General features: G+C 47.5%; 2 protein-coding genes, 9 non-coding genes and 3 pseudogenes across 11 annotated transcripts; all 14 read right to left on the minus strand.

The window, feature by feature from the left end:
* Nucleotides 1-124: 124 nt before the first annotated feature.
* Nucleotides 125-206, minus strand: TRNAL-AAG (transfer RNA leucine (anticodon AAG)). The gene has a single exon. It is a non-coding gene; the product is annotated as a tRNA-Leu (tRNA).
* A 2,289-nt stretch (nt 207-2,495) lies between these two features.
* Nucleotides 2,496-2,900, minus strand: LOC146780239 (RNA-binding protein 14 pseudogene; annotated as a pseudogene).
* Nucleotides 2,901-4,350: 1,450 nt separating this feature from the next.
* TRNAL-AAG (transfer RNA leucine (anticodon AAG)) lies at nt 4,351-4,432 on the minus strand. Its single transcript has one exon. It is a non-coding gene; the product is annotated as a tRNA-Leu (tRNA).
* Nucleotides 4,433-6,726: 2,294 nt separating this feature from the next.
* Nucleotides 6,727-7,131, minus strand: LOC146780241 (RNA-binding protein 14-like). The gene has a single exon (XM_085637139.1). The coding sequence runs from the start codon at nt 7,129-7,131 to the stop codon at nt 6,727-6,729; it is 405 nt and encodes a 134-aa protein (XP_085493265.1).
* Nucleotides 7,132-8,596: 1,465 nt separating this feature from the next.
* On the minus strand, nt 8,597-8,678 carry TRNAL-AAG (transfer RNA leucine (anticodon AAG)). The gene has a single exon. It is a non-coding gene; the product is annotated as a tRNA-Leu (tRNA).
* Nucleotides 8,679-9,101: 423 nt separating this feature from the next.
* Nucleotides 9,102-9,183, minus strand: TRNAS-GCU (transfer RNA serine (anticodon GCU)). Its single transcript has one exon. It is a non-coding gene; the product is annotated as a tRNA-Ser (tRNA).
* Nucleotides 9,184-10,929: 1,746 nt separating this feature from the next.
* LOC146780244 (RNA-binding protein 14 pseudogene) lies at nt 10,930-11,334 on the minus strand (annotated as a pseudogene).
* A 1,465-nt stretch (nt 11,335-12,799) lies between these two features.
* Nucleotides 12,800-12,881, minus strand: TRNAL-AAG (transfer RNA leucine (anticodon AAG)). Its single transcript has one exon. It is a non-coding gene; the product is annotated as a tRNA-Leu (tRNA).
* A 423-nt stretch (nt 12,882-13,304) lies between these two features.
* Nucleotides 13,305-13,386, minus strand: TRNAS-GCU (transfer RNA serine (anticodon GCU)). Its single transcript has one exon. It is a non-coding gene; the product is annotated as a tRNA-Ser (tRNA).
* Nucleotides 13,387-15,170: 1,784 nt separating this feature from the next.
* Nucleotides 15,171-15,575, minus strand: LOC146780247 (RNA-binding protein 14-like). The gene has a single exon (XM_085637140.1). The coding sequence runs from the start codon at nt 15,573-15,575 to the stop codon at nt 15,171-15,173; it is 405 nt and encodes a 134-aa protein (XP_085493266.1).
* A 1,465-nt stretch (nt 15,576-17,040) lies between these two features.
* TRNAL-AAG (transfer RNA leucine (anticodon AAG)) lies at nt 17,041-17,122 on the minus strand. Its single transcript has one exon. It is a non-coding gene; the product is annotated as a tRNA-Leu (tRNA).
* A 423-nt stretch (nt 17,123-17,545) lies between these two features.
* On the minus strand, nt 17,546-17,627 carry TRNAS-GCU (transfer RNA serine (anticodon GCU)). Its single transcript has one exon. It is a non-coding gene; the product is annotated as a tRNA-Ser (tRNA).
* A 1,784-nt stretch (nt 17,628-19,411) lies between these two features.
* On the minus strand, nt 19,412-19,816 carry LOC146780250 (RNA-binding protein 14 pseudogene; annotated as a pseudogene).
* A 1,450-nt stretch (nt 19,817-21,266) lies between these two features.
* On the minus strand, nt 21,267-21,348 carry TRNAL-AAG (transfer RNA leucine (anticodon AAG)). The gene has a single exon. It is a non-coding gene; the product is annotated as a tRNA-Leu (tRNA).
* Between the last annotated feature and the right edge of the window lie 3,887 nt (nt 21,349-25,235).

A 25,235-nucleotide genomic window follows, 5' to 3' on the forward strand; every position in this document is an offset into this window, starting at 1 on the left:
GGGGAAAGGAGACTTCACGTTGGAAGGAAGACAGAATGTATTTGATTCCCTGGGTTTTCCTTTAAATGTATGTAAAGCACATAAAGCACATGCCTATATATGAGTGCATTGTTCAAAAGTGAACTGGCAGCGGTGGGATTCGAACCCACGCCTCCGGAGAGACTGGAGCCTTAATCCAGCGCCTTAGACCGCTCGGCCACGCTACCACCTGTACTTCAGATCGGACATCCATGTCTCAAGTAGTAGAACATCCTGTCCATCTCTCATCTTTTCTTCTTTCAGGAACTGGGGGGCCTTTTTATCCTATATTGCCATTTACCTTGTACTCAAACAAATTAATGGGCAATACAAAACAGGAAGTGAACAACGTTTGAAAAGAAAACAAGAAGAATACTATGGACGTAAGAATCGTCTGCTGTGGGTCATAAATCAGCAAATTCTATCATTTTATAGGAAACACCCCTTGTAAAGAACATTGATCCGTAACACCAAAGCAGCTGCGCGACTGTTACAAATCGCAGAGGAATACAGATGTATTATGCCTTATGGTCCTGCTATGATGCGCCACAGTCTCTGTTATTCGCTTGAAATACAATACCCCTGTAAATAATGACAAAACTGCGATATACCGACGAGGGTGGGATTCGAATCCACGCGTGCAGAGCACAATGGATTAGCAGTCCATCGCCTTAACCACTCGGCCACCTCGTCTGACGACGGTGGCAGGTGTCATCCTAGTTCACTGTGTGCTCAGTGCAGGTCCATGGAGCTGTCCTTATTACCTGTAGTCTTTACTGCAGCGCTGATATCCCTAGGAACGTGGAAAGCATTGGACAACTATATTAAGAGAGGAACTTCATTTCCAACCGGCTCTTCAGGCACTACCAAGAAAGAAGTCACTTATTCCCACGAACAACATTGACATGTGTATGGGGGTGCACTAACACTTCACTTCGAAGCCCCGCAGTCTGACTCCTCAAATGCTGGGATATCGGAAGCCAATGATTTTACCACCTTTGCCAGGAGCATGCATTAGAAACCCTCGGCCTTTAATGTTGGCATTGGAAACCGATGGCGAGAAATAAACCTGATCCTTTCGAAAAGGTCAGATTTTTTCACTTGTGTTACGCCCCATTATTGCTGAAAATATTTGACTACCGTTTTTCACCCTCTTTCTCTTCCAGGTCTGATGCCATATTGACTCATTTTCACGCAAACAAACAGAGCTGAGCGGCCCAGGTTGCTTTATTGGGTTGTCATTCTGTGCCTCATTTGTGCCGGTGCTTTCCGGGGCTCAGCACAGGCACGTATTTCAGAGGGCCGGAACTATAAATCTCTTCTTCCGCACTCAGAATTCCCAATAACTTTTCAAAATCAACACGCCTGCTGGGATGACTGCCTGATCTGTCTTCACAGCCTGGCCCTCTCAGAGTCAGGCATGATGCATGTGTCTAGTGGAGGCATGATGCATGTGCTACTTTTCGGGTCTCTGAGCCTGCCGGTACTGAGCACACGCGTCTACTCAAGTTCTGTCTTGTGCAGTTGTAACGTGCTGGCAATTTTCTGGCATGGGGCGAGCGTTTTCACAGGACCGATTCACAAAGCTGTGGGTTACACCCAAACATTCAGATTCAGTTCATTAAGCACTATCTGTGGGTAGTTTCTTTAGGCATAAGACGCAAGTATGTTCTACGCCCAAAGATTCAAGATGACGTTATTTAAACCTGGAGTAAGAGGACCTATCCCAAAAGGTTTAGTGAATCGTACCCAATAAATTGGTCAACTCACAAAACTTTAAACCCTAAGAATTAAGGCTGCGGTCTGGACAATATGGTCTAATTGACGGTTCACAAATATACTTCCCATCGAGAGGACGGCTTTCACCAGGGCCTGGTTGAAACCATATGATCTACATGGGATAGTACTAGCGAAAACACGGTTGGTCTAAAATCTTGTTAGATAGTCGACGCCCACCCCCTTCTCCACACAACCTTCCTACAGTAGTCAAGTTTGGCACATGAAGTTTATCATTTGACAGAGCACGTACTTTTGATTTAACGACATTAATGTACGGCATCTCAGTCCCCAGAGCTTAATCGACAATCCGAGAAACAGCTTTAAATACACGATTTACATTCTAGGAACCGTCGGAAGGCCAGGTGCATTTTAAAATCCTTGCCTGGTAATCTTCCTAACATAGGTAGGCTGTTGCGCTAATCTGGTGGGGATTCAACTACATGTCCACTATTAGCGATTAGCTTCGTACAAGACAAATACTAATTCTTGGAAACCAAAAGTTTAAAGACTAAGAGAGGAAATGATGCCTGTGTCCGAGACTAGCGCAACAAACGCCGGTTAATGTTTCGAAACACTGGCTTAGGAGACAACTTTGTTGTTTAGTGGGAGATTAGTTGGTGGATGTAAATGTGTGGTCGTGGCTGTTTGAGTGCATGGGTCTGATCTTTTGGGGTCCCGGGGAATTAAAATTGTTTGCTCTAGAACCTGCGACTGAAGAGACAGTGAGAGGTGCTGCGGTCAGTAAGCGGTAGGAAGGTCAATACGCCTTTACCTTTCACGATATCGCATTCCATCACCCTGCCGTAGTTCTCGAAAAGGTTGCGCAGCTCGGTGGCGGTGCACGAGGTGCTGACGTTGCCCACGAACACCTTCCAGGTGTTGAGAGGCCGCGGTTTGCTCAGTTCCACCACCATCTTTCGGCCATTCAGCTCGCGGCCGTTGAGTGCCGCTATAGCGGCCAGGGCCCGGTCCTCTTCCCGCATGTGAACGAAGGCGAATTGCTTCATGACTGCACAGCTCACCACTGTGCCGTGGTGCTCGAAGAGCGCGCTCAGCTCTTCCTGCGTCGTTTGCTCGTCAACGTTGCCCACAAAGATCTTCATCTTGATGCGTGTAAAGAACTGTGTGAATCGGAAAGGGAGCAAAGACGCAAAATATTTAATTCTACGACGGCGCGGACGCCCACCCCCCAAGCCCTTGTGACGCCCCAAAAATACAAAATGGATGCGATGTTCTAATTACCACCTGCCACCCTTTATGGTCTTATGCGTCTCAGACATGGTGTCAGCGCCTGAACGGCGACAAGATGATAATTGCGCAGCTGCGGCGACAACTACGGCGCGGACGGCGGAGACTGACCGCTGCTCTCCCCCTCCCTGCTCAGTCTGTTCTTCCGAGTATCCCTTCCACAAGAACCGCTCGACTTTCTTGCTTCCTCAGCCCCGTTCTGTAAAATGGCGTCAGACGGCTAGGTTGTCACAGGAAAAAGGAACAAGAGCGATAACTGAAAAATAGCGGACAACACAAAGCGCCTTTCACGGGACTCGTGGTGCCGGAGTCACACTAACTCACGTTTAGAGGGACAGGAAGTCTTTGTGTAATAACAGGTAGAAACAACTAGCAGAGCCTTCGCTAGCCGAGACGTAAATAAACAGAGAACGTCCCTGTAAAAAAAAAAAAAAAAAACACGCCCACCAGCGAAAAAAGGGACGGCCTGGAAAAAAGAGAACGATTCGAAAAAACACGCCCCCGAATCCGAAAAGGACGGGGCTTGTTTGGAGAGACAAACCTCTTCTCCAATGGCTGACCAGCATTTAAGAGGCCAGCCAATGGAGAAGAGGAGAGAAGAGAGGCGGGTTCAAGCCCCTCTTCTCCAAGTCATTAAATCTCGCGAGCGAGACTGCGCAAGCGCATCCTTCGCTAGCCGAGACCTAACGAGAAGACCGTCTTCTGCTATAAAGTGCAAAGATGCAGGCAGAGCCACACCACAGTTACTCACAAGGAGGTAAAAATGAAACTAAGCTCCTTAGCTCCAGGAGTCGGCTAGGTGTAGGGAAGATATTACTGGGATTGTTTTGTCCACCAATCCCCGAGATGGGCCTGCTGAGCGCCTGCCTCTAAATCACGACACGGGTAGCTAACGAAAGTGGGACACAGGCAGGGCAGGAATTAACAAAGTACTTTTTTAAAACAAGAGTTAAAGAAAAATAGACCTTTTTATGAAACGGATTTACGAGAGAAAAAACATTGGCTCTTTTCGTGCTACTGCAGGTAGAACTGGTTTGTCAAAAGTGGCTGCCAATGCTCCGACCCTACACTTCCAACCCATACCCTTGGATGCCACTTGCAGTTCTGTGATGTCACACGCGTCGTCATCTGCGACACAAGGAGCCATGGTTCACTCGTGAAAATGCTAATCATGGTAACACGGGGAAAGGAGACTTCACGTTGGAAGGAAGACAGAATGTATTTGATTCCCTGGGTTTTCCTTTAAATGTATGTAAAGCACATAAAGCACATGCCTATATATGAGTGCATTGTTCAAAAGTGAACTGGCAGCGGTGGGATTCGAACCCACGCCTCCGGAGAACCTGGAGCCTTAATCCAGCGCCTTAGACCGCTCGGCCACGCTACCACCTGTACTTCAGGTCGGACATCCATGTCTCAAGTAGTAGAACATCCTGTCCATCTCTCATCTTTTCTTCTTTCAGGAACTGGGGGGCCTTTTTATCCTATATTGCCATTTACCTTGTACTCAAACAAATTAATGGGCAATACAAAACAGAAAGTGAACAACGTTTGAAAAGAAAACAAGAAGAATACTATGGACGTAAGAATCGTCTGCTGTGGGTCATAAATCAGCAAATTCTATCATTTTATAGGAAACACCCCTTGTAAAGAACATTGATCCGTAACACCAAAGCAGCTGCGCGACTGTTACAAATCGCAGAGGAATACAGATGTATTATGCCTTATGGTCCTGCTATGATGCGCCACAGTCTCTGTTATTCGCATGAAATACAATACCCCTGTAAATAATGACAAAACTGCGATATACCGACGAGGGTGAGATTCGAACCCACGCGTGCAGAGCACAATGGATAAGCAGTCCATCGCCTTAACCACTCGGCCACCTCGTCTGACAACTGTGGCAGGTGTCATCCTAGTTCACTGTGTGCTCAGTGCAGGTCCATGGAGCTGTCCTTATTACCTGTAGTCTTTACTGCAGCGCTGATATCCCTAGGAACGTGGAAAGCATTGGACAACTATATTAAGAGAGGAACTTCATTTCCAACCGGCTCTTCAGGCCCTACCAAGAAAGAAGTCACTTATTCCCACGAACAACATTGACATGTGTATGGGGGTGCACTAACACTTCACTTCGAAGCCCGCAGTCTGACTCCTCTAATGCTGGGATATCGGAAGCCAATGATTTTACCACCTTTGCCAGGAGCATGTATTAGAAACCCTCGGCCTTTAATGTTGGCATTGGAAACCGATGGCGAGAAATAAACCTGCTCCTTTCGAAAAGGTCAGATTTTTTCACTTGTGTTTCGCCCCATTATTGCTGAAAATATTTGACTACCGTTTTTCACCCTCTTTCTCTTCCAGGTCTGATGCCATATTGACTCATTTTCACGCAAACAAACAGAGCTCAGCGGCCCAGGTTGCTTTATTGGGTTGTCATTCTGTGCCTCATTTGTGCCGGTGCTTTCCGGGGCTCAGCACAGGCACGTATTTCAGAGGGCCGGAACTATAAATCTCTTCTTCCGCACTCAGAATTCCCAATAACTTTTCAAAATCAACACGCCTGCTGGGATGACTGCCTGATCTGTCTTCACAGCCTGGCCCTCTCAGAGTCAGGCATGATGCATGTGTAGTGGAGGCATGGTGCATGTGCTACTTTTCGGGTCCCTGAGCCTGCCGGTACTGAGCACAGACGTCTACTCAAGTTCTGTCTTGTGCAGTTGTAACGTGCTGGCAATTGTCTGGCATGGGGCGAGCATTTTCACAGGACCGATTCACAAAGCTGTGGGTTACACCCAAACATACAGATTCAGTTCATTAAGCACTATCTGTGGGTAGTTTCTTTAGGCATAAGACGCAAGTATGTTCTACGGCCAAAGATTCAAGATGACGTTATTTAAACCTGGAGTATGAGGACCTATCCCAAAAGGTTTAGTGAATCGTACCCAATAAAATGGTCAACTCACAAAACTTTAAACCCTAAGAATTAAGGCTGCGGTCTGGACAATATGGTCTAATTGACGGTTCACAAATATACTTCCCATCGAGAGAACGGCTTTCACCAGGGCCTGGTTGAAACCATATGATCTACATGGGATAGTACTAGCGAAAACACGGTTGGTCTAAATCTAAAATCTTGTTAGATAGTCGACGACCGCCCCCCTTCTCCACACAACCTTCCTACAGTAGTCAAGTTTGGCACATGAAGTTTATCATTTGACAGAGCACGTACTTTTGATTTAACGACATTAATGTACTGCATCTCAGTCCCCAGAGCTTAATCGACAATCCGAGAAACAGCTTTAAATACACGATTTACAATCTAGGAACCGTCGGAAGGCCAGGTGCATTTTAAAATCCATGCCTGGTAATCTTCCTAACATAGGTAGGCTGTTGCGCTAATCTGCTGGGGATTCAACTACATGTCCACTATTAGCGATTAGCTTCCGTACAAGACACATACTAATTCTTGGAAACCAAAAGTTTAAAGACTAAGAGAGGAAATGATGCCTGTGTCCGAGACTAGCGCAACAAACGCCGGTTAATGTTTCGAAACACTGGCTTAGGAGACAACTTTGTTGTTTAGTGGGAGATTAGTTGGTGGATGTAAATGTGTGGTCGTGGCTGTTTGAGTGCATGGGTCTGATCTTTTGGGGTCACGGGGAATTAAAATTGTTTGCTCTAGAACCTGCGACTGAAGAGACAGTGAGAGGTGCTGCGGTCAGTAAGCGGTAGGAAGGTCAATACTCCTTTACCTTTCACGATATCGCATTCCACCACCCTGCCGTAGTTCTCGAAAAGGTTGCGCAGCTCGGTGGCGGTGCACGAGGCGCTGACGTTGCCCACGAACACCTTCCAGGTGTTGAGAGGCCGCGGTTTGCTCAGTTCCACCACCATCTTTCGGCCATTCAGCTCGCGGCCGTTGAGTGCCGCTATAGCGGCCAGGGCCCGGTCCTCTTCCCGCATGTGAACGAAGGCGAATTGCTTCATGACTGCACAGCTCACCACTGTGCCGTGGTGCTCGAAGAGCGCGCTCAGCTCTTCCTGCGTCGTTTGCTCGTCAACGTTGCCCACAAAGATCTTCATCTTGATGCGTGTAAAGAACTGTATGAATCGGAAAGGGAGCAAAGACGCAAAATATTTCTTTCTATGACGGCGCGGACGCCCACCCCCCAAGCCCTTGTGACGCCCCAAAAATACAAAATGGATGCGATGTTCTAATTACCACCCGCCACCCTTTATGGTCTTATGCGTCTCAGACATGGTGTCAGCGCCTGAACGGCGACAAGATGATAATTGCGCAGCTGCGGCGACAACTACGGCGCGGACGGCGGAGACTGACCGCTGCTCTCCCCCTCCCTGCTCAGTCTGTTCTTCCGAGTATCCCTTCCACAAGAACCGCTCGACTTTCTTGCTTCCTCAGCCCCGTTCTGTAAAATGGCGTCAGACGGCTAGGTTGTCACAGGAAAAAGGAACAAGAGCGATAACTGAAAAATAGCGGACAACACAAAGCGCCTTTCACGGGACTCGTGGTGCCGGAGTCACACTAACTCACGTTTAGAGGGACAGGAAGTCTTTGTGTAATAACAGGTAGAAACAACTAGCAGAACCTTCGCTAGCCGAGACATAAATAAACAGAGAACGTCCCTGTAAAAAAAAAAAAAATAAACACGCCCACCAGCGAAAAAAGGGACGGCCTGGAAAAAAGAGAACGATTCGAAAAAACACGCCCCCGAATCCGAAAAGGACGGGGCTTGTTTGGAGAGACAAACCTCTTCTCCAATGGCTGACCAGCATTTAAGAGGCCAGCCAATGGAGAAGAGGAGAGAAGAGAGGCGGGTTCAAGCCCCTCTTCTCCAAGTCATTAAATCTCGCGAGCGAGACTGCGCTAGCGCATCCTTCGCTAGCCGAGACCTAACGAGAAGACCGTCTTCTGCTATAAAGTGCAAAGATGCAGGCAGAGCCACACCACAGTTACTAACAAGGAGGTAAAAATGAAACTAAAAATAGCACAAGAGAACCCCTTAGCTCCAGGAGTCGGCTAGGTGTAGGGAAGATATTACTGGGATTGTTTTGTCCACCAATCCCCGAGATGGGCCTGCTGAGCACCTGCCTCTAAATCAGGACACGGGTAGCTAACAAAAGTGGGACACAGGCAGGCCAGGAATTAACAAAGTACTTTTTTAAAACAAGAGTTAAAGAAAAATAGACCTTTTTATGAAACGGATTTACGAGAGAAAAAACATTGGCTCTTTTCGTGCTACTGCAGGTAGAACTGGTTTGTCAAAAGTGGCTGCCAATGCTCCGACCCTACACTTCCAACCCATACCCTTGGATGCCACTTGCAGTTCTGTGATGTCACACGAGTCGTCATCTGCGACACAAGGAGCCATGGTTCACTCGTGAAAATGCTAATCATGGTAACACGGGGAAAGGAGACTTCACGTTGGAAGGAAGACAGAATGTATTTGATTCCCTGGGTTTTCCTTTAAATGTATGTAAAGCACATAAAGCACATGCCTATATCTGAGTGCATTGTTCAAAAGTGAACTGGCAGCGGTGGGATTCGAACCCACGCCTCCGGAGAGACTGGAGCCTTAATCCAGCGCCTTAGACCGCTCGGCCACGCTACCACCTGTACTTCAAGTCGGACATCCATGTCTCAAGTAGTAGAACACCGTGTCCATCTCTCGTCTTTTCTTCTGTCAGGAACTGGGGGGCATTTTTATCCTATATTGCCATTTACCTTGTACTCAAACAAATTAATGGGCAATACAAAACAGGAAGTGAACAACGTTTGAAAAGAAAACAAGAAGAATACTATGGACGTAAGAATCGTCTGCTGTGGGTCATAAATCAGCAAATTCTATCATTTTATAGGAAACACCCCTTGTAAAGAACATTGATCGGTAACACCAAAGCAGCTGCGCGACTGTTACAAATCGCAGAGGAATACAGATGTATTATGCCTTATGGTCCTGCTATGATGCGCCACAGTCTCTGTTATTCGCTTGAAATACAATACCCCTGTAAATAATGACAAAACTGCGAAATACCGACGAGGGTGGGATTCGAACCCACGCGTGCAGAGCACAATGGATTAGCAGTCCATCGCCTTAACCACTCGGCCACCTCGTCTGACGACGGTCGCAGGTGTCATCCTAGTTCACTGTGTGCTCAGTGCAGGTCCATGGAGCTGTTCTTATTACCTGTAGTCTTTACTGCAGCGCTGATATCCCTAGGAACGTGGAAAGCATTGGACAACTATATTAAGAGAGGAACTTCATTTCCAACCGGCTCTTCAGGCCCTACCAAGAAAGAAGTCACTTATTCCCACGAACAACATTGACATGTGTATGGGGGTGCACTAACACTTCACTTCGAAGCCCCGCAGTCTGACTCCTCAAATGCTGGGATATCGGAAGCCAATGATTTTACCACCTTTGCCAGGAGCATGCATTAGAAACCCTCGGCCTTTAATGTTGGCATTGGAAACCGATGGCGAGAAATAAACCTGATCCTTTCGAAAAGGTCAGATTTTTTCACAAGTGTTTCGCCCCATTATTGCTGAAAATATTTGACTACCGTTTTTCACCCTCTTTCTCTTCCAGGTCTGATGCCATATTGACTCATTTTCACGCAAACAAACAGAGCTGAGCGGCCCAGGTTGCTTTCCGGGGCTCAGCACAGGCACGTATTTCAGAGGGCCGGAACTATAAATCTCTTCTTCCGCACTCAGAATTCCCAATAACTTTTCAAAATCAACACGCCTGCTGGGATGACTGCCTGATCTGTCTTCACAGCCTGGCCCTCTCAGAGTCAGGCATGATGCATGTGTCTAGTGGAGGCATGATGCATGTGCTACTTTTCGGGTCCCTGAGCCTGCCGGTACTGAGCACAGACGTCTACTCAAGTTCTGTCTTGTGCAGTTGTAACGTGCTGGCAATTGTCTGGCATGGGGCGAGCATTTTCACAGGACCAATTCACAAAGCTGTGGGTTACACCCAAACATACAGATTCAGTTCATTAAGCACTATCTGTGGGTAGTTTCTTTAGGCATAAGACGCAAGTATGTTCTACGCCCAAAGATTCAAGATGACGTTATTTAAACCTGGAGTATGAGGACCTATCCCAAAAGGTTTAGTGAATCGTACCCAATAAATTGGTCAACTCACAAAACTTTAAACCCTAAGAATTAAGGCTGCGGTCTGGACAATATGGTCTAATTGACGGTTCACAAATATACTTCCCATCGAGAGAACGGCTTTCACCAGGGCCTGGTTGAAACCATATGATCTACATGGGATAGTACTAGCGAAAACACGGTTGGTCTAAAATCTTGTTAGATAGTCGACGACCGCCCCCCTTCTCCACACAACCTTCCTACAGTAGTCAAGTTTGGCACATGAAGTTTATCATTTGACAGAGCACGTACTTTTGATTTAACGACATTAATGTACTGCATCTCAGTCCCCAGAGCTTAATCGACAATCCGAGAAACAGCTTTAAATACACGATTTACAATCTAGGAACCGTCGGAAGGCCAGGTGCATTTTAAAATCCATGCCTGGTAATCTTCCTAACATAGGTAGGCTGTTGCGCTAATCTGGTGGGGATTCAACTACATGTCCACTATTAGCGATTAGCTTCCGTACAAGACACATACTAATTCTTGGAAACCAAAAGTTTAAAGACTAAGAGAGGAAATGATGCCTGTGTCCGAGACTAGCGCAACAAACGCCGGTTAATGTTTCGAAACACTGGCTTAGGAGACAACTTTGTTGTTTAGTGGGAGATTAGTTGGTGGATGTAAATGTGTGGTCGTGGCTGTTTGAGTGCATGGGTCTGATCTTTTGGGGTCACGGGGAATTAAAATTGTTTGCTCTAGAACCTGCGACTGAAGAGACAGTGAGAGGTGCTGCGGTCAGTAAGCGGTAGGAAGGTCAATACTCCTTTACCTTTCACGATATCGCATTCCACCACCCTGCCGTAGTTCTCGAAAAGGTTGCGCAGCTCGGTGGCGGTGCGCGAGGCGCTGACGTTGCCCACGAACACCTTCCAGGTGTTGAGAGGCTGCGGTTTGCTCAGTTCCACCACCATCTTTCGGCCATTCAGCTCGCGGCCGTTGAGTGCCGCTATAGCGGCCAGGGCCCGGTCCTCTTCCCGCATGTGAACGAAGGCGAATTGCTTCATGACTGCACAGCTCACCACTGTGCCGTGGTGCTCGAAGAGCGCGCTCAGCTCTTCCTGCGTCGTTTGCTCGTCAACGTTGCCCACAAAGATCTTCATCTTGATGCGTGTAAAGAACTGTGTGAATCGGAAAGGGAGCAAAGACGCAAAATATTTCTTTCTATGATGGCGCGGACGCCCACCCCCCAAGCCCTTGTGACGCCCCAAAAATACAAAATGGATGCGATGTTCTAATTACCACCCGCCACCCTTTATGGTCTTATGCGTCTCAGACATGGTGTCAGCGCCTGAACGGCGACAAGATGATAATTGCGCAGCTGCGGCGACAACTACGGCGCGGACGGCGGAGACTGACCGCTGCTCTCCCCCTCCCTGCTCAGTCTGTTCTTCCGAGTATCCCTTCCACAAGAACCGCTCGACTTTCTTGCTTCCTCAGCCCCGTTCTGTAAAATGGCGTCAGACGGCTAGGTTGTCACAGGAAAAAGGAACAAGAGCGATAACTGAAAAATAGCGGACAACACAAAGCGCCTTTCACGGGACTCGTGGTGCCGGAGTCACACTAACTCACGTTTAGAGGGACAGGAAGTCTTTGTGTAATAACAGGTAGAAACAACTAGCAGAGCCTTCGCTAGCCGAGACATAAATAAACAGAGAACGTCCCTGTAAAAAAAAAAAAAAAAAACACGCCCACCAGCGAAAAAAGGGACGGCCTGGAAAAAAGAGAACGATTCGAAAAAACACGCCCCCGAATCCGAAAAGGACGGGGCTTGTTTGGAGAGACAAACCTCTTCTCCAATGGCTGACCAGCATTTAAGAGGCCAGCCAATGGAGAAGAGGAGAGAAGAGAGGCGGGTTCAAGCCCCTCTTCTCCAAGTCATTAAATCTCGCGAGCGAGACTGCGCTAGCGCATCCTTCGCTAGCCGAGACCTAACGAGAAGACCGTCTTCTGCTATAAAGTGCAAAGATGCAGGCAGAGCCACACCACAGTTACTAACAAGGAGGTAAAAATGAAACTAAAAATAGCACAAGAGAACCCCTTAGCTCCAGGAGTCGGCTAGGTGTAGGGAAGATATTACTGGGATTGTTTTGTCCACCAATCCCCGAGATGGGCCTGCTGAGCACCTGCCTCTAAATCAGGACACGGGTAGCTAACGAAAGTGGGACACAGGCAGGCCAGGAATTAACAAAGTACTTTTTTAAAACAAGAGTTAAAGAAAAATAGACCTTTTTATGAAACGGATTTACGAGAGAAAAAACATTGGCTCTTTTCGTGCTACTGCAGGTAGAACTGGTTTGTCAAAAGTGGCTGCCAATGCTCCGACCCTACACTTCCAACCTATACCCTTGGATGCCACTTGCAGTTCTGTGATGTCACACGCGTCGTCATCTGCGACACAAGGAGCCATGGTTCACTCGTGAAAATGCTAATCATGGTAACACGGGGAAAGGAGACTTCACGTTGGAAGGAAGACAGAATGTATTTGATTCCCTGGGTTTTCCTTTAAATGTATGTAAAGCACATAAAGCACATGCCTATATATGAGTGCATTGTTCAAAAGTGAACTGGCAGCGGTGGGATTCGAACCCACGCCTCCGGAGAGACTGGAGCCTTAATCCAGCGCCTTAGACCGCTCGGCCACGCTACCACCTGTACTTCAGATCGGACATCCATGTCTCAAGTAGTAGAACATCCTGTCCATCTCTCATCTTTTCTTCTTTCAGGAACTGGGGGGCCTTTTTATCCTATATTGCCATTTACCTTGTACTCAAACAAATTAATGGGCAATACAAAACAGGAAGTGAACAACGTTTGAAAAGAAAACAAGAAGAATACTATGGACGTAAGAATCGTCTGCTGTGGGTCATAAATCAGCAAATTCTATCATTTTATAGGAAACACCCCTTGTAAAGAACATTGATCCGTAACACCAAAGCAGCTGCGCGACTGTTACAAATCGCAGAGGAATACAGATGTATTATGCCTTATGGTCCTGCTATGATGCGCCACAGTCTCTGTTATTCGCTTGAAATACAATACCCCTGTAAATAATGACAAAACTGCGATATACCGACGAGGGTGGGATTCGAACCCACGCGTGCAGAGCACAATGGATTAGCAGTCCATCGCCTTAACCACTCGGCCACCTCGTCTGACGACGGTGGCAGGTGTCATCCTAGTTCACTGTGTGCTCAGTGCAGGTCCATGGAGCTGTCATTATTACCTGTAGTCTTTACTGCAGCGCTGATATCCCTAGGAACGTGGAAAGCATTGGACAACTATATTAAGAGAGGAACTTCATTTCCAACCGGCTCTTCAGGCCCTACCAAGAAAGAAGTCACTTATTCCCACGAACAACATTGACATGTGTATGGGGGTGCACTAACACTTCACTTCGAAGCCCCGCAGTCTGACTCCTCAAATGCTGGGATATCGGAAGCCAATGATTTTACCACCTTTGCCAGGAGCATGCATTAGAAACCCTCGGCCTTTAATGTTGGCATTGGAAACCGATGGCGAGAAATAAACCTGATCCTTTCGAAAAGGTCAGATTTTTTCACTTGTGTTACGCCCCATTATTGCTGAAAATATTTGACTACCGTTTTTCACCCTCTTTCTCTTCCAGGTCTGATGCCATATTGACTCATTTTCACGCAAACAAACAGAGCTGAGCGGCCCAGGTTGCTTTATTGGGTTGTCATTCTGTGCCTCATTTGTGCCGGTGCTTTCCGGGGCTCAGCACAGGCACGTATTTCAGAGGGCCGGAACTATAAATCTCTTCTTCCGCACTCAGAATTCCCAATAACTTTTCAAAATCAACACGCCTGCTGGGATGACTGCCTGATCTGTCCTCACAGCCTGGCCCTCTCAGAGTCAGGCATGATGCATGTGTCTAGTGGAGGCATGATGCATGTGCTACTTTTCGGGTCTCTGAGCCTGCCGGTACTGAGCACACGCGTCTACTCAAGTTCTGTCTTGTGCAGTTGTAACGTGCTGGCAATTTTCTGGCATGGGGCGAGCGTTTTCACAGGACCGATTCACAAAGCTGTGGGTTACACCCAAACATTCAGATTCAGTTCATTAAGCACTATCTGTGGGTAGTTTCTTTAGGCATAAGACGCAAGTATGTTCTACGCCCAAAGATTCAAGATGACGTTATTTAAACCTGGAGTAAGAGGACCTATCCCAAAAGGTTTAGTGAATCGTACCCAATAAATTGGTCAACTCACAAAACTTTAAACCCTAAGAATTAAGGCTGCGGTCTGGACAATATGGTCTAATTGACGGTTCACAAATATACTTCCCATCGAGAGGACGGCTTTCACCAGGGCCTGGTTGAAACCATATGATCTACATGGGATAGTACTAGCGAAAACACGGTTGGTCTAAAATCTTGTTAGATAGTCGACGCCCACCCCCTTCTCCACACAACCTTCCTACAGTAGTCAAGTTTGGCACATGAAGTTTATCATTTGACAGAGCACGTACTTTTGATTTAACGACATTAATGTACGGCATCTCAGTCCCCAGAGCTTAATCGACAATCCGAGAAACAGCTTTAAATACACGATTTACATTCTAGGAACCGTCGGAAGGCCAGGTGCATTTTAAAATCCTTGCCTGGTAATCTTCCTAACATAGGTAGGCTGTTGCGCTAATCTGGTGGGGATTCAACTACATGTCCACTATTAGCGATTAGCTTCGTACAAGACAAATACTAATTCTTGGAAACCAAAAGTTTAAAGACTAAGAGAGGAAATGATGCCTGTGTCCGAGACTAGCGCAACAAACGCTGGTTAATGTTTCGAAACACTGGTTTAGGAGACAACTTTGTTGTTTAGTGGGAGATTAGTTGGTGGATGTAAATGTGTGGTCGTGGCTGTTTGAGTGCATGGGTCTGATCTTTTGGGGTCACGGGGAATTAAAATTGTTTGCTCTAGAACCTGCGACTGAAGAGACAGTGAGAGGTGCTGCGGTCAGTAAGCGGTAGGAAGGTCAATACTCCTTTACCTTTCACGATATCGCATTCCACCACCCTGCCGTAGTTCTCGAAAAGGTTGCGCAGCTCGGTGGCGGTGCACGAGGCGCTGACGTTGCCCACGAACACCTTCCAGGTGTTGAGAGGCCGCGGTTTGCTCAGTTCCACCACCATCTTTCGGCCATTCAGCTCGCGGCCGTTGAGTGCCGCTATAGCGGCCAGGGCCCGGTCCTCTTCCCGCATGTGAACGAAGGCGAATTGCTTCATGACTGCACAGCTCACCACTGTGCCGTGGTGCTCGAAGAGCGCGCTCAGCTCTTCCTGCGTCGTTTGCTCGTCAACGTTGCCCACAAAGATCTTCATCTTGATGCGTGTAAAGAACTGTGTGAATCGGAAAGGGAGCAAAGACGCAAAATATTTCTTTCTATGACGGCGCGGACGCCCACCCCCCAAGCCCTTGTGACGCCCCAAAAATACAAAATGGATGCGATGTTCTAATTACCACCCGCCACCCTTTATGGTCTTATGCGTCTCAGACATGGTGTCAGCGCCTGAACGGCGACAAGATGATAATTGCGCAGCTGCGGCGACAACTACGGCGCGGACGGCGGAGACTGACCGCTGCTCTCCCCCTCCCTGCTCAGTCTGTTCTTCCGAGTATCCCTTCCACAAGAACCGCTCGACTTTCTTGCTTCCTCAGCCCCGTTCTGTAAAATGGCGTCAGACGGCTAGGTTGTCACAGGAAAAAGGAACAAGAGCGATAACTGAAAAATAGCGGACAACACAAAGCGCCTTTCACGGGACTCGTGGTGCCGGAGTCACACTAACTCACGTTTAGAGGGACAGGAAGTCTTTGTGTAATAACAGGTAGAAACAACTAGCAGAGCCTTCGCTAGCCGAGACATAAATAAACAGAGAACGTCCCTGTAAAAAAAAAATAAATAAACACGCCCACCAGCGAAAAAAGGGACGGCCTGGAAAAAAGAGAACGATTCGAAAAAACACGCCCCCGAATCCGAAAAGGACGGGGCTTGTCTGGAGAGACAAACCTCTTCTCCAATGGCTGACCAGCATTTAAGAGGCCAGCCAATGGAGAAGAGGAGAGAAGAGAGGCGGGTTCAAGCCCCTCTTCTCCAAGTCATTAAATCTCGCGAGCGAGACTGCGCTAGCGCATCCTTCGCTAGCCGAGACCTAACGAGAAGACCGTCTTCTGCTATAAAGTGCAAAGATGCAGGCAGAGCCACACCACAGTTACTAACAAGGAGGTAAAAATGAAACTAAAAATAGCACAAGAGAACCCCTTAGCTCCAGGAGTCGACTAGGTGTAGGGAAGATATTACTGGGATTGTTTTGTCCACCAATCCCCGAGATGGGCCTGCTGAGCACCTGCCTCTAAATCAGGACACGGGTAGCTAACGAAAGTGGGACACAGGCAGGCCAGGAATTAACAAAGTACTTTTTTAAAACAAGAGTTAAAGAAAAATAGACCTTTTTATGAAACGGATTTACGAGAGAAAAAACATTGGCTCTTTTCGTGCTACTGCAGGTAGAACTGGTTTGTCAAAAGTGGCTGCCAATGCTCCGACCCTACACTTCCAACCTATACCCTTGGATGCCACTTGCAGTTCTGTGATGTCACACGCGTCGTCATCTGCGACACAAGGAGCCATGGTTCACTCGTGAAAATGCTAATCATGGTAACACGGGGAAAGGAGACTTCACGTTGGAAGGAAGACAGAATGTATTTGATTCCCTGGGTTTTCCTTTAAATGTATGTAAAGCACATAAAGCACATGCCTATATATGAGTGCATTGTTCAAAAGTGAACTGGCAGCGGTGGGATTCGAACCCACGCCTCCGGAGAGACTGGAGCCTTAATCCAGCGCCTTAGACCGCTCGGCCACGCTACCACCTGTACTTCAAGTCGGACATCCATGTCTCAAGTAGTAGAACACCGTGTCCATCTCTCGTCTTTTCTTCTGTCAGGAACGGGGGGGCATTTTTATCCTATATTGTCATTTACCTTGTACTCAAACAAATTAATGGGCAATACAAAACAGGAAGTGAACAACGTTTGAAAAGAAAACAAGAAGAATACTATGGACGTAAGAATCGTCTGCTGTGGGTCATAAATCAGCAAATTCTATCATTTTATAGGAAACACCCCTTGTAAAGAACATTGATCGGTAACACCAAAGCAGCTGCGCGACTGTTACAAATCGCAGAGGAATACAGATGTATTATGCCTTATGGTCCTGCTATGATGCGCCACAGTCTCTGTTATTCGCTTGAAATACAATACCCCTGTGAATAATGACAAAACTGCGATGTACCGACGAGGGTGGGATTCGAACCCACGCGTGCAGAGCACAATGGATTAGCAGTCCATCGCCTTAACCACTCGGCCACCTCGTCTGACGACGGTGGCAGGTGTCATCCTAGTTCACTGTGTGCTCAGTGCAGGTCCATGGAGCTGTCATTATTACCTGTAGTCTTTACTGCAGCGCTGATATCCCTAGGAACGTGGAAAGCATTGGACAACTATATTAAGAGAGGAACTTCATTTCCAACCGGCTCTTCAGGCCCTACCAAGAAAGAAGTCACTTATTCCCACGAACAACATTGACATGTGTATGGGGGTGCACTAACACTTCACTTCGAAGCCCCGCAGTCTGACTCCTCAAATGCTGGGATATCGGAAGCCAATGATTTTACCACCTTTGCCAGGAGCATGCATTAGAAACCCTCGGCCTTTAATGTTGGCATTGGAAACCGATGGCGAGAAATAAACCTGATCCTTTCGAAAAGGTCAGATTTTTTCACTTGTGTTACGCCCCATTATTGCTGAAAATATTTGACTACCGTTTTTCACCCTCTTTCTCTTCCAGGTCTGATGCCATATTGACTCATTTTCACGCAAACAAACAGAGCTGAGCGGCCCAGGTTGCTTTATTGGGTTGTCATTCTGTGCCTCATTTGTGCCGGTGCTTTCCGGGGCTCAGCACAGGCACGTATTTCAGAGGGCCGGAACTATAAATCTCTTCTTCCGCACTCAGAATTCCCAATAACTTTTCAAAATCAACACGCCTGCTGGGATGACTGCCTGATCTGTCTTCACAGCCTGGCCCTCTCAGAGTCAGGCATGATGCATGTGTCTAGTGGAGGCATGATGCATGTGCTACTTTTCGGGTCTCTGAGCCTGCCGGTACTGAGCACACGCGTCTACTCAAGTTCTGTCTTGTGCAGTTGTAACGTGCTGGCAATTTTCTGGCATGGGGCGAGCGTTTTCACAGGACCGATTCACAAAGCTGTGGGTTACACCCAAACATTCAGATTCAGTTCATTAAGCACTATCTGTGGGTAGTTTCTTTAGGCATAAGACGCAAGTATGTTCTACGCCCAAAGATTCAAGATGACGTTATTTAAACCTGGAGTAAGAGGACCTATCCCAAAAGGTTTAGTGAATCGTACCCAATAAATTGGTCAACTCACAAAACTTTAAACCCTAAGAATTAAGGCTGCGGTCTGGACAATATGGTCTAATTGACGGTTCACAAATATACTTCCCATCGAGAGGACGGCTTTCACCAGGGCCTGGTTGAAACCATATGATCTACATGGGATAGTACTAGCGAAAACACGGTTGGTCTAAAATCTTGTTAGATAGTCGACGCCCACCCCCTTCTCCACACAACCTTCCTACAGTAGTCAAGTTTGGCACATGAAGTTTATCATTTGACAGAGCACGTACTTTTGATTTAACGACATTAATGTACGGCATCTCAGTCCCCAGAGCTTAATCGACAATCCGAGAAACAGCTTTAAATACACGATTTACATTCTAGGAACCGTCGGAAGGCCAGGTGCATTTTAAAATCCTTGCCTGGTAATCTTCCTAACATAGGTAGGCTGTTGCGCTAATCTGGTGGGGATTCAACTACATGTCCACTATTAGCGATTAGCTTCGTACAAGACAAATACTAATTCTTGGAAACCAAAAGTTTAAAGACTAAGAGAGGAAATGATGCCTGTGTCCGAGACTAGCGCAACAAACGCTGGTTAATGTTTCGAAACACTGGTTTAGGAGACAACTTTGTTGTTTAGTGGGAGATTAGTTGGTGGATGTAAATGTGTGGTCGTGGCTGTTTGAGTGCATGGGTCTGATCTTTTGGGGTCACGGGGAATTAAAATTGTTTGCTCTAGAACCTGCGACTGAAGAGACAGTGAGAGGTGCTGCGGTCAGTAAGCGGTAGGAAGGTCAATACTCCTTTACCTTTCACGATATCGCATTCCACCACCCTGCCGTAGTTCTCGAAAAGGTTGCGCAGCTCGGTGGCGGTGCACGAGGCGCTGACGTTGCCCACGAACACCTTCCAGGTGTTGAGAGGCCGCAGTTTGCTCAGTTCCACCACCATCTTTCGGCCATTCAGCTCGCGGCCGTTGAGTGCCGCTATAGCGGCCAGGGCCCGGTCCTCTTCCCGCATGTGAACGAAGGCGAATTGCTTCATGACTGCACAGCTCACCACTGTGCCGTGGTGCTCGAAGAGCGCGCTCAGCTCTTCCTGCGTCGTTTGCTCGTCAACGTTGCCCACAAAGATCTTCATCTTGATGCGTGTAAAGAACTGTGTGAATCGGAAAGGGAGCAAAGACGCAAAATATTTCTTTCTATGACGGCGCGGACGCCCACCCCCCAAGCCCTTGTGACGCCCCAAAAATACAAAATGGATGCGATGTTCTAATTACCACCCGCCACCCTTTATGGTCTTATGCATCTCAGACATGGTGTCAGCGCCTGAACGGCGACAAGATGATAATTGCGCAGCTGCGGCGACAACTACGGCGCGGACGGCGGAGACTGACCGCTGCTCTCCCCCTCCCTGCTCAGTCTGTTCTTCCGAGTATCCCTTCCACAAGAACCGCTCGACTTTCTTGCTTCCTCAGCCCCGTTCTGTAAAATGGCGTCAGACGGCTAGGTTGTCACAGGAAAAAGGAACAAGAGCGATAACTGAAAAATAGCGGACAACACAAAGCGCCTTTCACGGGACTCGTGGTGCCGGAGTCACACTAACTCACGTTTAGAGGGACAGGAAGTCTTTGTGTAATAACAGGTAGAAACAACTAGCAGAGCCTTCGCTAGCCGAGACGTAAATAAACAGAGAACGTCCCTGTAAAAAAAAAAAAAATAAACACGCCCACCAGCGAAAAAAGGGACGGCCTGGAAAAAAGAGAACGATTCGAAAAAACACGCCCCCGAATCCGAAAAGGACGGGGCTTGTTTGGAGAGACAAACCTCTTCTCCAATGGCTGACCAGCATTTAAGAGGCCAGCCAATGGAGAAGAGGAGAGAAGAGAGGCGGGTTCAAGCCCCTCTTCTCCAAGTCATTAAATCTCGCGAGCGAGACTGCGCAAGCGCATCCTTCGCTAGCCGAGACCTAACGAGAAGACCGTCTTCTGCTATAAAGTGCAAAGATGCAGGCAGAGCCACACCACAGTTACTCACAAGGAGGTAAAAATGAAACTAAGCTCCTTAGCTCCAGGAGTCGGCTAGGTGTAGGGAAGATATTACTGGGATTGTTTTGTCCACCAATCCCCGAGATGGGCCTGCTGAGCGCCTGCCTCTAAATCACGACACGGGTAGCTAACGAAAGTGGGACACAGGCAGGGCAGGAATTAACAAAGTACTTTTTTAAAACAAGAGTTAAAGAAAAATAGACCTTTTTATGAAACGGATTTACGAGAGAAAAAACATTGGCTCTTTTCGTGCTACTGCAGGTAGAACTGGTTTGTCAAAAGTGGCTGCCAATGCTCCGACCCTACACTTCCAACCCATACCCTTGGATGCCACTTGCAGTTCTGTGATGTCACACGCGTCGTCATCTGCGACACAAGGAGCCATGGTTCACTCGTGAAAATGCTAATCATGGTAACACGGGGAAAGGAGACTTCACGTTGGAAGGAAGACAGAATGTATTTGATTCCCTGGGTTTTCCTTTAAATGTATGTAAAGCACATAAAGCACATGCCTATATATGAGTGCATTGTTCAAAAGTGAACTGGCAGCGGTGGGATTCGAACCCACGCCTCCGGAGAACCTGGAGCCTTAATCCAGCGCCTTAGACCGCTCGGCCACGCTACCACCTGTACTTCAGGTCGGACATCCATGTCTCAAGTAGTAGAACATCCTGTCCATCTCTCATCTTTTCTTCTTTCAGGAACTGGGGGGCCTTTTTATCCTATATTGCCATTTACCTTGTACTCAAACAAATTAATGGGCAATACAAAACAGAAAGTGAACAACGTTTGAAAAGAAAACAAGAAGAATACTATGGACGTAAGAATCGTCTGCTGTGGGTCATAAATCAGCAAATTCTATCATTTTATAGGAAACACCCCTTGTAAAGAACATTGATCCGTAACACCAAAGCAGCTGCGCGACTGTTACAAATCGCAGAGGAATACAGATGTATTATGCCTTATGGTCCTGCTATGATGCGCCACAGTCTCTGTTATTCGCATGAAATACAATACCCCTGTAAATAATGACAAAACTGCGATATACCGACGAGGGTGAGATTCGAACCCACGCGTGCAGAGCACAATGGATAAGCAGTCCATCGCCTTAACCACTCGGCCACCTCGTCTGACAACTGTGGCAGGTGTCATCCTAGTTCACTGTGTGCTCAGTGCAGGTCCATGGAGCTGTCCTTATTACCTGTAGTCTTTACTGCAGCGCTGATATCCCTAGGAACGTGGAAAGCATTGGACAACTATATTAAGAGAGGAACTTCATTTCCAACCGGCTCTTCAGGCCCTACCAAGAAAGAAGTCACTTATTCCCACGAACAACATTGACATGTGTATGGGGGTGCACTAACACTTCACTTCGAAGCCCGCAGTCTGACTCCTCTAATGCTGGGATATCGGAAGCCAATGATTTTACCACCTTTGCCAGGAGCATGTATTAGAAACCCTCGGCCTTTAATGTTGGCATTGGAAACCGATGGCGAGAAATAAACCTGCTCCTTTCGAAAAGGTCAGATTTTTTCACTTGTGTTTCGCCCCATTATTGCTGAAAATATTTGACTACCGTTTTTCACCCTCTTTCTCTTCCAGGTCTGATGCCATATTGACTCATTTTCACGCAAACAAACAGAGCTGAGCGGCCCAGGTTGCTTTATTGGGTTGTCATTCTGTGCCTCATTTGTGCCGGTGCTTTCCGGGGCTCAGCACAGGCACGTATTTCAGAGGGCCGGAACTATAAATCTCTTCTTCCGCACTCAGAATTCCCAATAACTTTTCAAAATCAACACGCCTGCTGGGATGACTGCCTGATCTGTCTTCACAGCCTGGCCCTCTCAGAGTCAGGCATGATGCATGTGTAGTGGAGGCATGGTGCATGTGCTACTTTTCGGGTCCCTGAGCCTGCCGGTACTGAGCACAGACGTCTACTCAAGTTCTGTCTTGTGCAGTTGTAACGTGCTGGCAATTGTCTGGCATGGGGCGAGCATTTTCACAGGACCGATTCACAAAGCTGTGGGTTACACCCAAACATACAGATTCAGTTCATTAAGCACTATCTGTGGGTAGTTTCTTTAGGCATAAGACGCAAGTATGTTCTACGGCCAAAGATTCAAGATGACGTTATTTAAACCTGGAGTATGAGGACCTATCCCAAAAGGTTTAGTGAATCGTACCCAATAAATTGGTCAACTCACAAAACTTTAAACCCTAAGAATTAAGGCTGCGGTCTGGACAATATGGTCTAATTGACGGTTCACAAATATACTTCCCATCGAGAGAACGGCTTTCACCAGGGCCTGGTTGAAACCATATGATCTACATGGGATAGTACTAGCGAAAACACGGTTGGTCTAAATCTAAAATCTTGTTAGATAGTCGACGACCGCCCCCCTTCTCCACACAACCTTCCTACAGTAGTCAAGTTTGGCACATGAAGTTTATCATTTGACAGAGCACGTACTTTTGATTTACGACATTAATGTACTGCATCTCAGTCCCCAGAGCTTAATCGACAATCCGAGAAACAGCTTTAAATACACGATTTACAATCTAGGAACCGTCGGAAGGCCAGGTGCATTTTAAAATCCATGCCTGGTAATCTTCCTAACATAGGTAGGCTGTTGCGCTAATCTGCTGGGGATTCAACTACATGTCCACTATTAGCGATTAGCTTCCGTACAAGACACATACTAATTCTTGGAAACCAAAAGTTTAAAGACTAAGAGAGGAAATGATGCCTGTGTCCGAGACTAGCGCAACAAACGCCGGTTAATGTTTCGAAACACTGGCTTAGGAGACAACTTTGTTGTTTAGTGGGAGATTAGTTGGTGGATGTAAATGTGTGGTCGTGGCTGTTTGAGTGCATGGGTCTGATCTTTTGGGGTCACGGGGAATTAAAATTGTTTGCTCTAGAACCTGCGACTGAAGAGACAGTGAGAGGTGCTGCGGTCAGTAAGCGGTAGGAAGGTCAATACTCCTTTACCTTTCACGATATCGCATTCCACCACCCTGCCGTAGTTCTCGAAAAGGTTGCGCAGCTCGGTGGCGGTGCACGAGGCGCTGACGTTGCCCACGAACACCTTCCAGGTGTTGAGAGGCCGCGGTTTGCTCAGTTCCACCACCATCTTTCGGCCATTCAGCTCGCGGCCGTTGAGTGCCGCTATAGCGGCCAGGGCCCGGTCCTCTTCCCGCATGTGAACGAAGGCGAATTGCTTCATGACTGCACAGCTCACCACTGTGCCGTGGTGCTCGAAGAGCGCGCTCAGCTCTTCCTGCGTCTATTGCTCGTCAACGTTGCCCACAAAGATCTTCATCTTGATGCGTGTAAAGAACTGTATGAATCGGAAAGGGAGCAAAGACGCAAAATATTTCTTTCTATGACGGCGCGGACGCCCACCCCCCAAGCCCTTGTGACGCCCCAAAAATACAAAATGGATGCGATGTTCTAATTACCACCCGCCACCCTTTATGGTCTTATGCGTCTCAGACATGGTGTCAGCGCCTGAACGGCGACAAGATGATAATTGCGCAGCTGCGGCGACAACTACGGCGCGGACGGCGGAGACTGACCGCTGCTCTCCCCCTCCCTGCTCAGTCTGTTCTTCCGAGTATCCCTTCCACAAGAACCGCTCGACTTTCTTGCTTCCTCAGCCCCGTTCTGTAAAATGGCGTCAGACGGCTAGGTTGTCACAGGAAAAAGGAACAAGAGCGATAACTGAAAAATAGCGGACAACACAAAGCGCCTTTCACGGGACTCGTGGTGCCGGAGTCACACTAACTCACGTTTAGAGGGACAGGAAGTCTTTGTGTAATAACAGGTAGAAACAACTAGCAGAACCTTCGCTAGCCGAGACATAAATAAACAGAGAACGTCCCTGTAAAAAAAAAAAAAATAAACACGCCCACCAGCGAAAAAAGGGACGGCCTGGAAAAAAGAGAACGATTCGAAAAAACACGCCCCCGAATCCGAAAAGGACGGGGCTTGTTTGGAGAGACAAACCTCTTCTCCAATGGCTGACCAGCATTTAAGAGGCCAGCCAATGGAGAAGAGGAGAGAAGAAAGGCGGGTTCAAGCCCCTCTTCTCCAAGTCATTAAATCTCGCGAGCGAGACTGCGCTAGCGCATCCTTCGCTAGCCGAGACCTAACGAGAAGACCGTCTTCTGCTATAAAGTGCAAAGATGCAGGCAGAGCCACACCACAGTTACTAACAAGGAGGTAAAAATGAAACTAAAAATAGCACAAGAGAACCCCTTAGCTCCAGGAGTCGGCTAGGTGTAGGGAAGATATTACTGGGATTGTTTTGTCCACCAATCCCCGAGATGGGCCTGCTGAGCACCTGCCTCTAAATCAGGACACGGGTAGCTAACAAAAGTGGGACACAGGCAGGCCAGGAATTAACAAAGTACTTTTTTAAAACAAGAGTTAAAGAAAAATAGACCTTTTTATGAAACGGATTTACGAGAGAAAAAACATTGGCTCTTTTCGTGCTACTGCAGGTAGAA

The sequence above is a fragment of the Triturus cristatus genome, chromosome 12 (genome assembly GCF_964204655.1).
Source record: "Triturus cristatus chromosome 12, aTriCri1.1, whole genome shotgun sequence".
NCBI classification, from domain to species: Eukaryota; Metazoa; Chordata; class Amphibia; order Caudata; family Salamandridae; genus Triturus; species Triturus cristatus.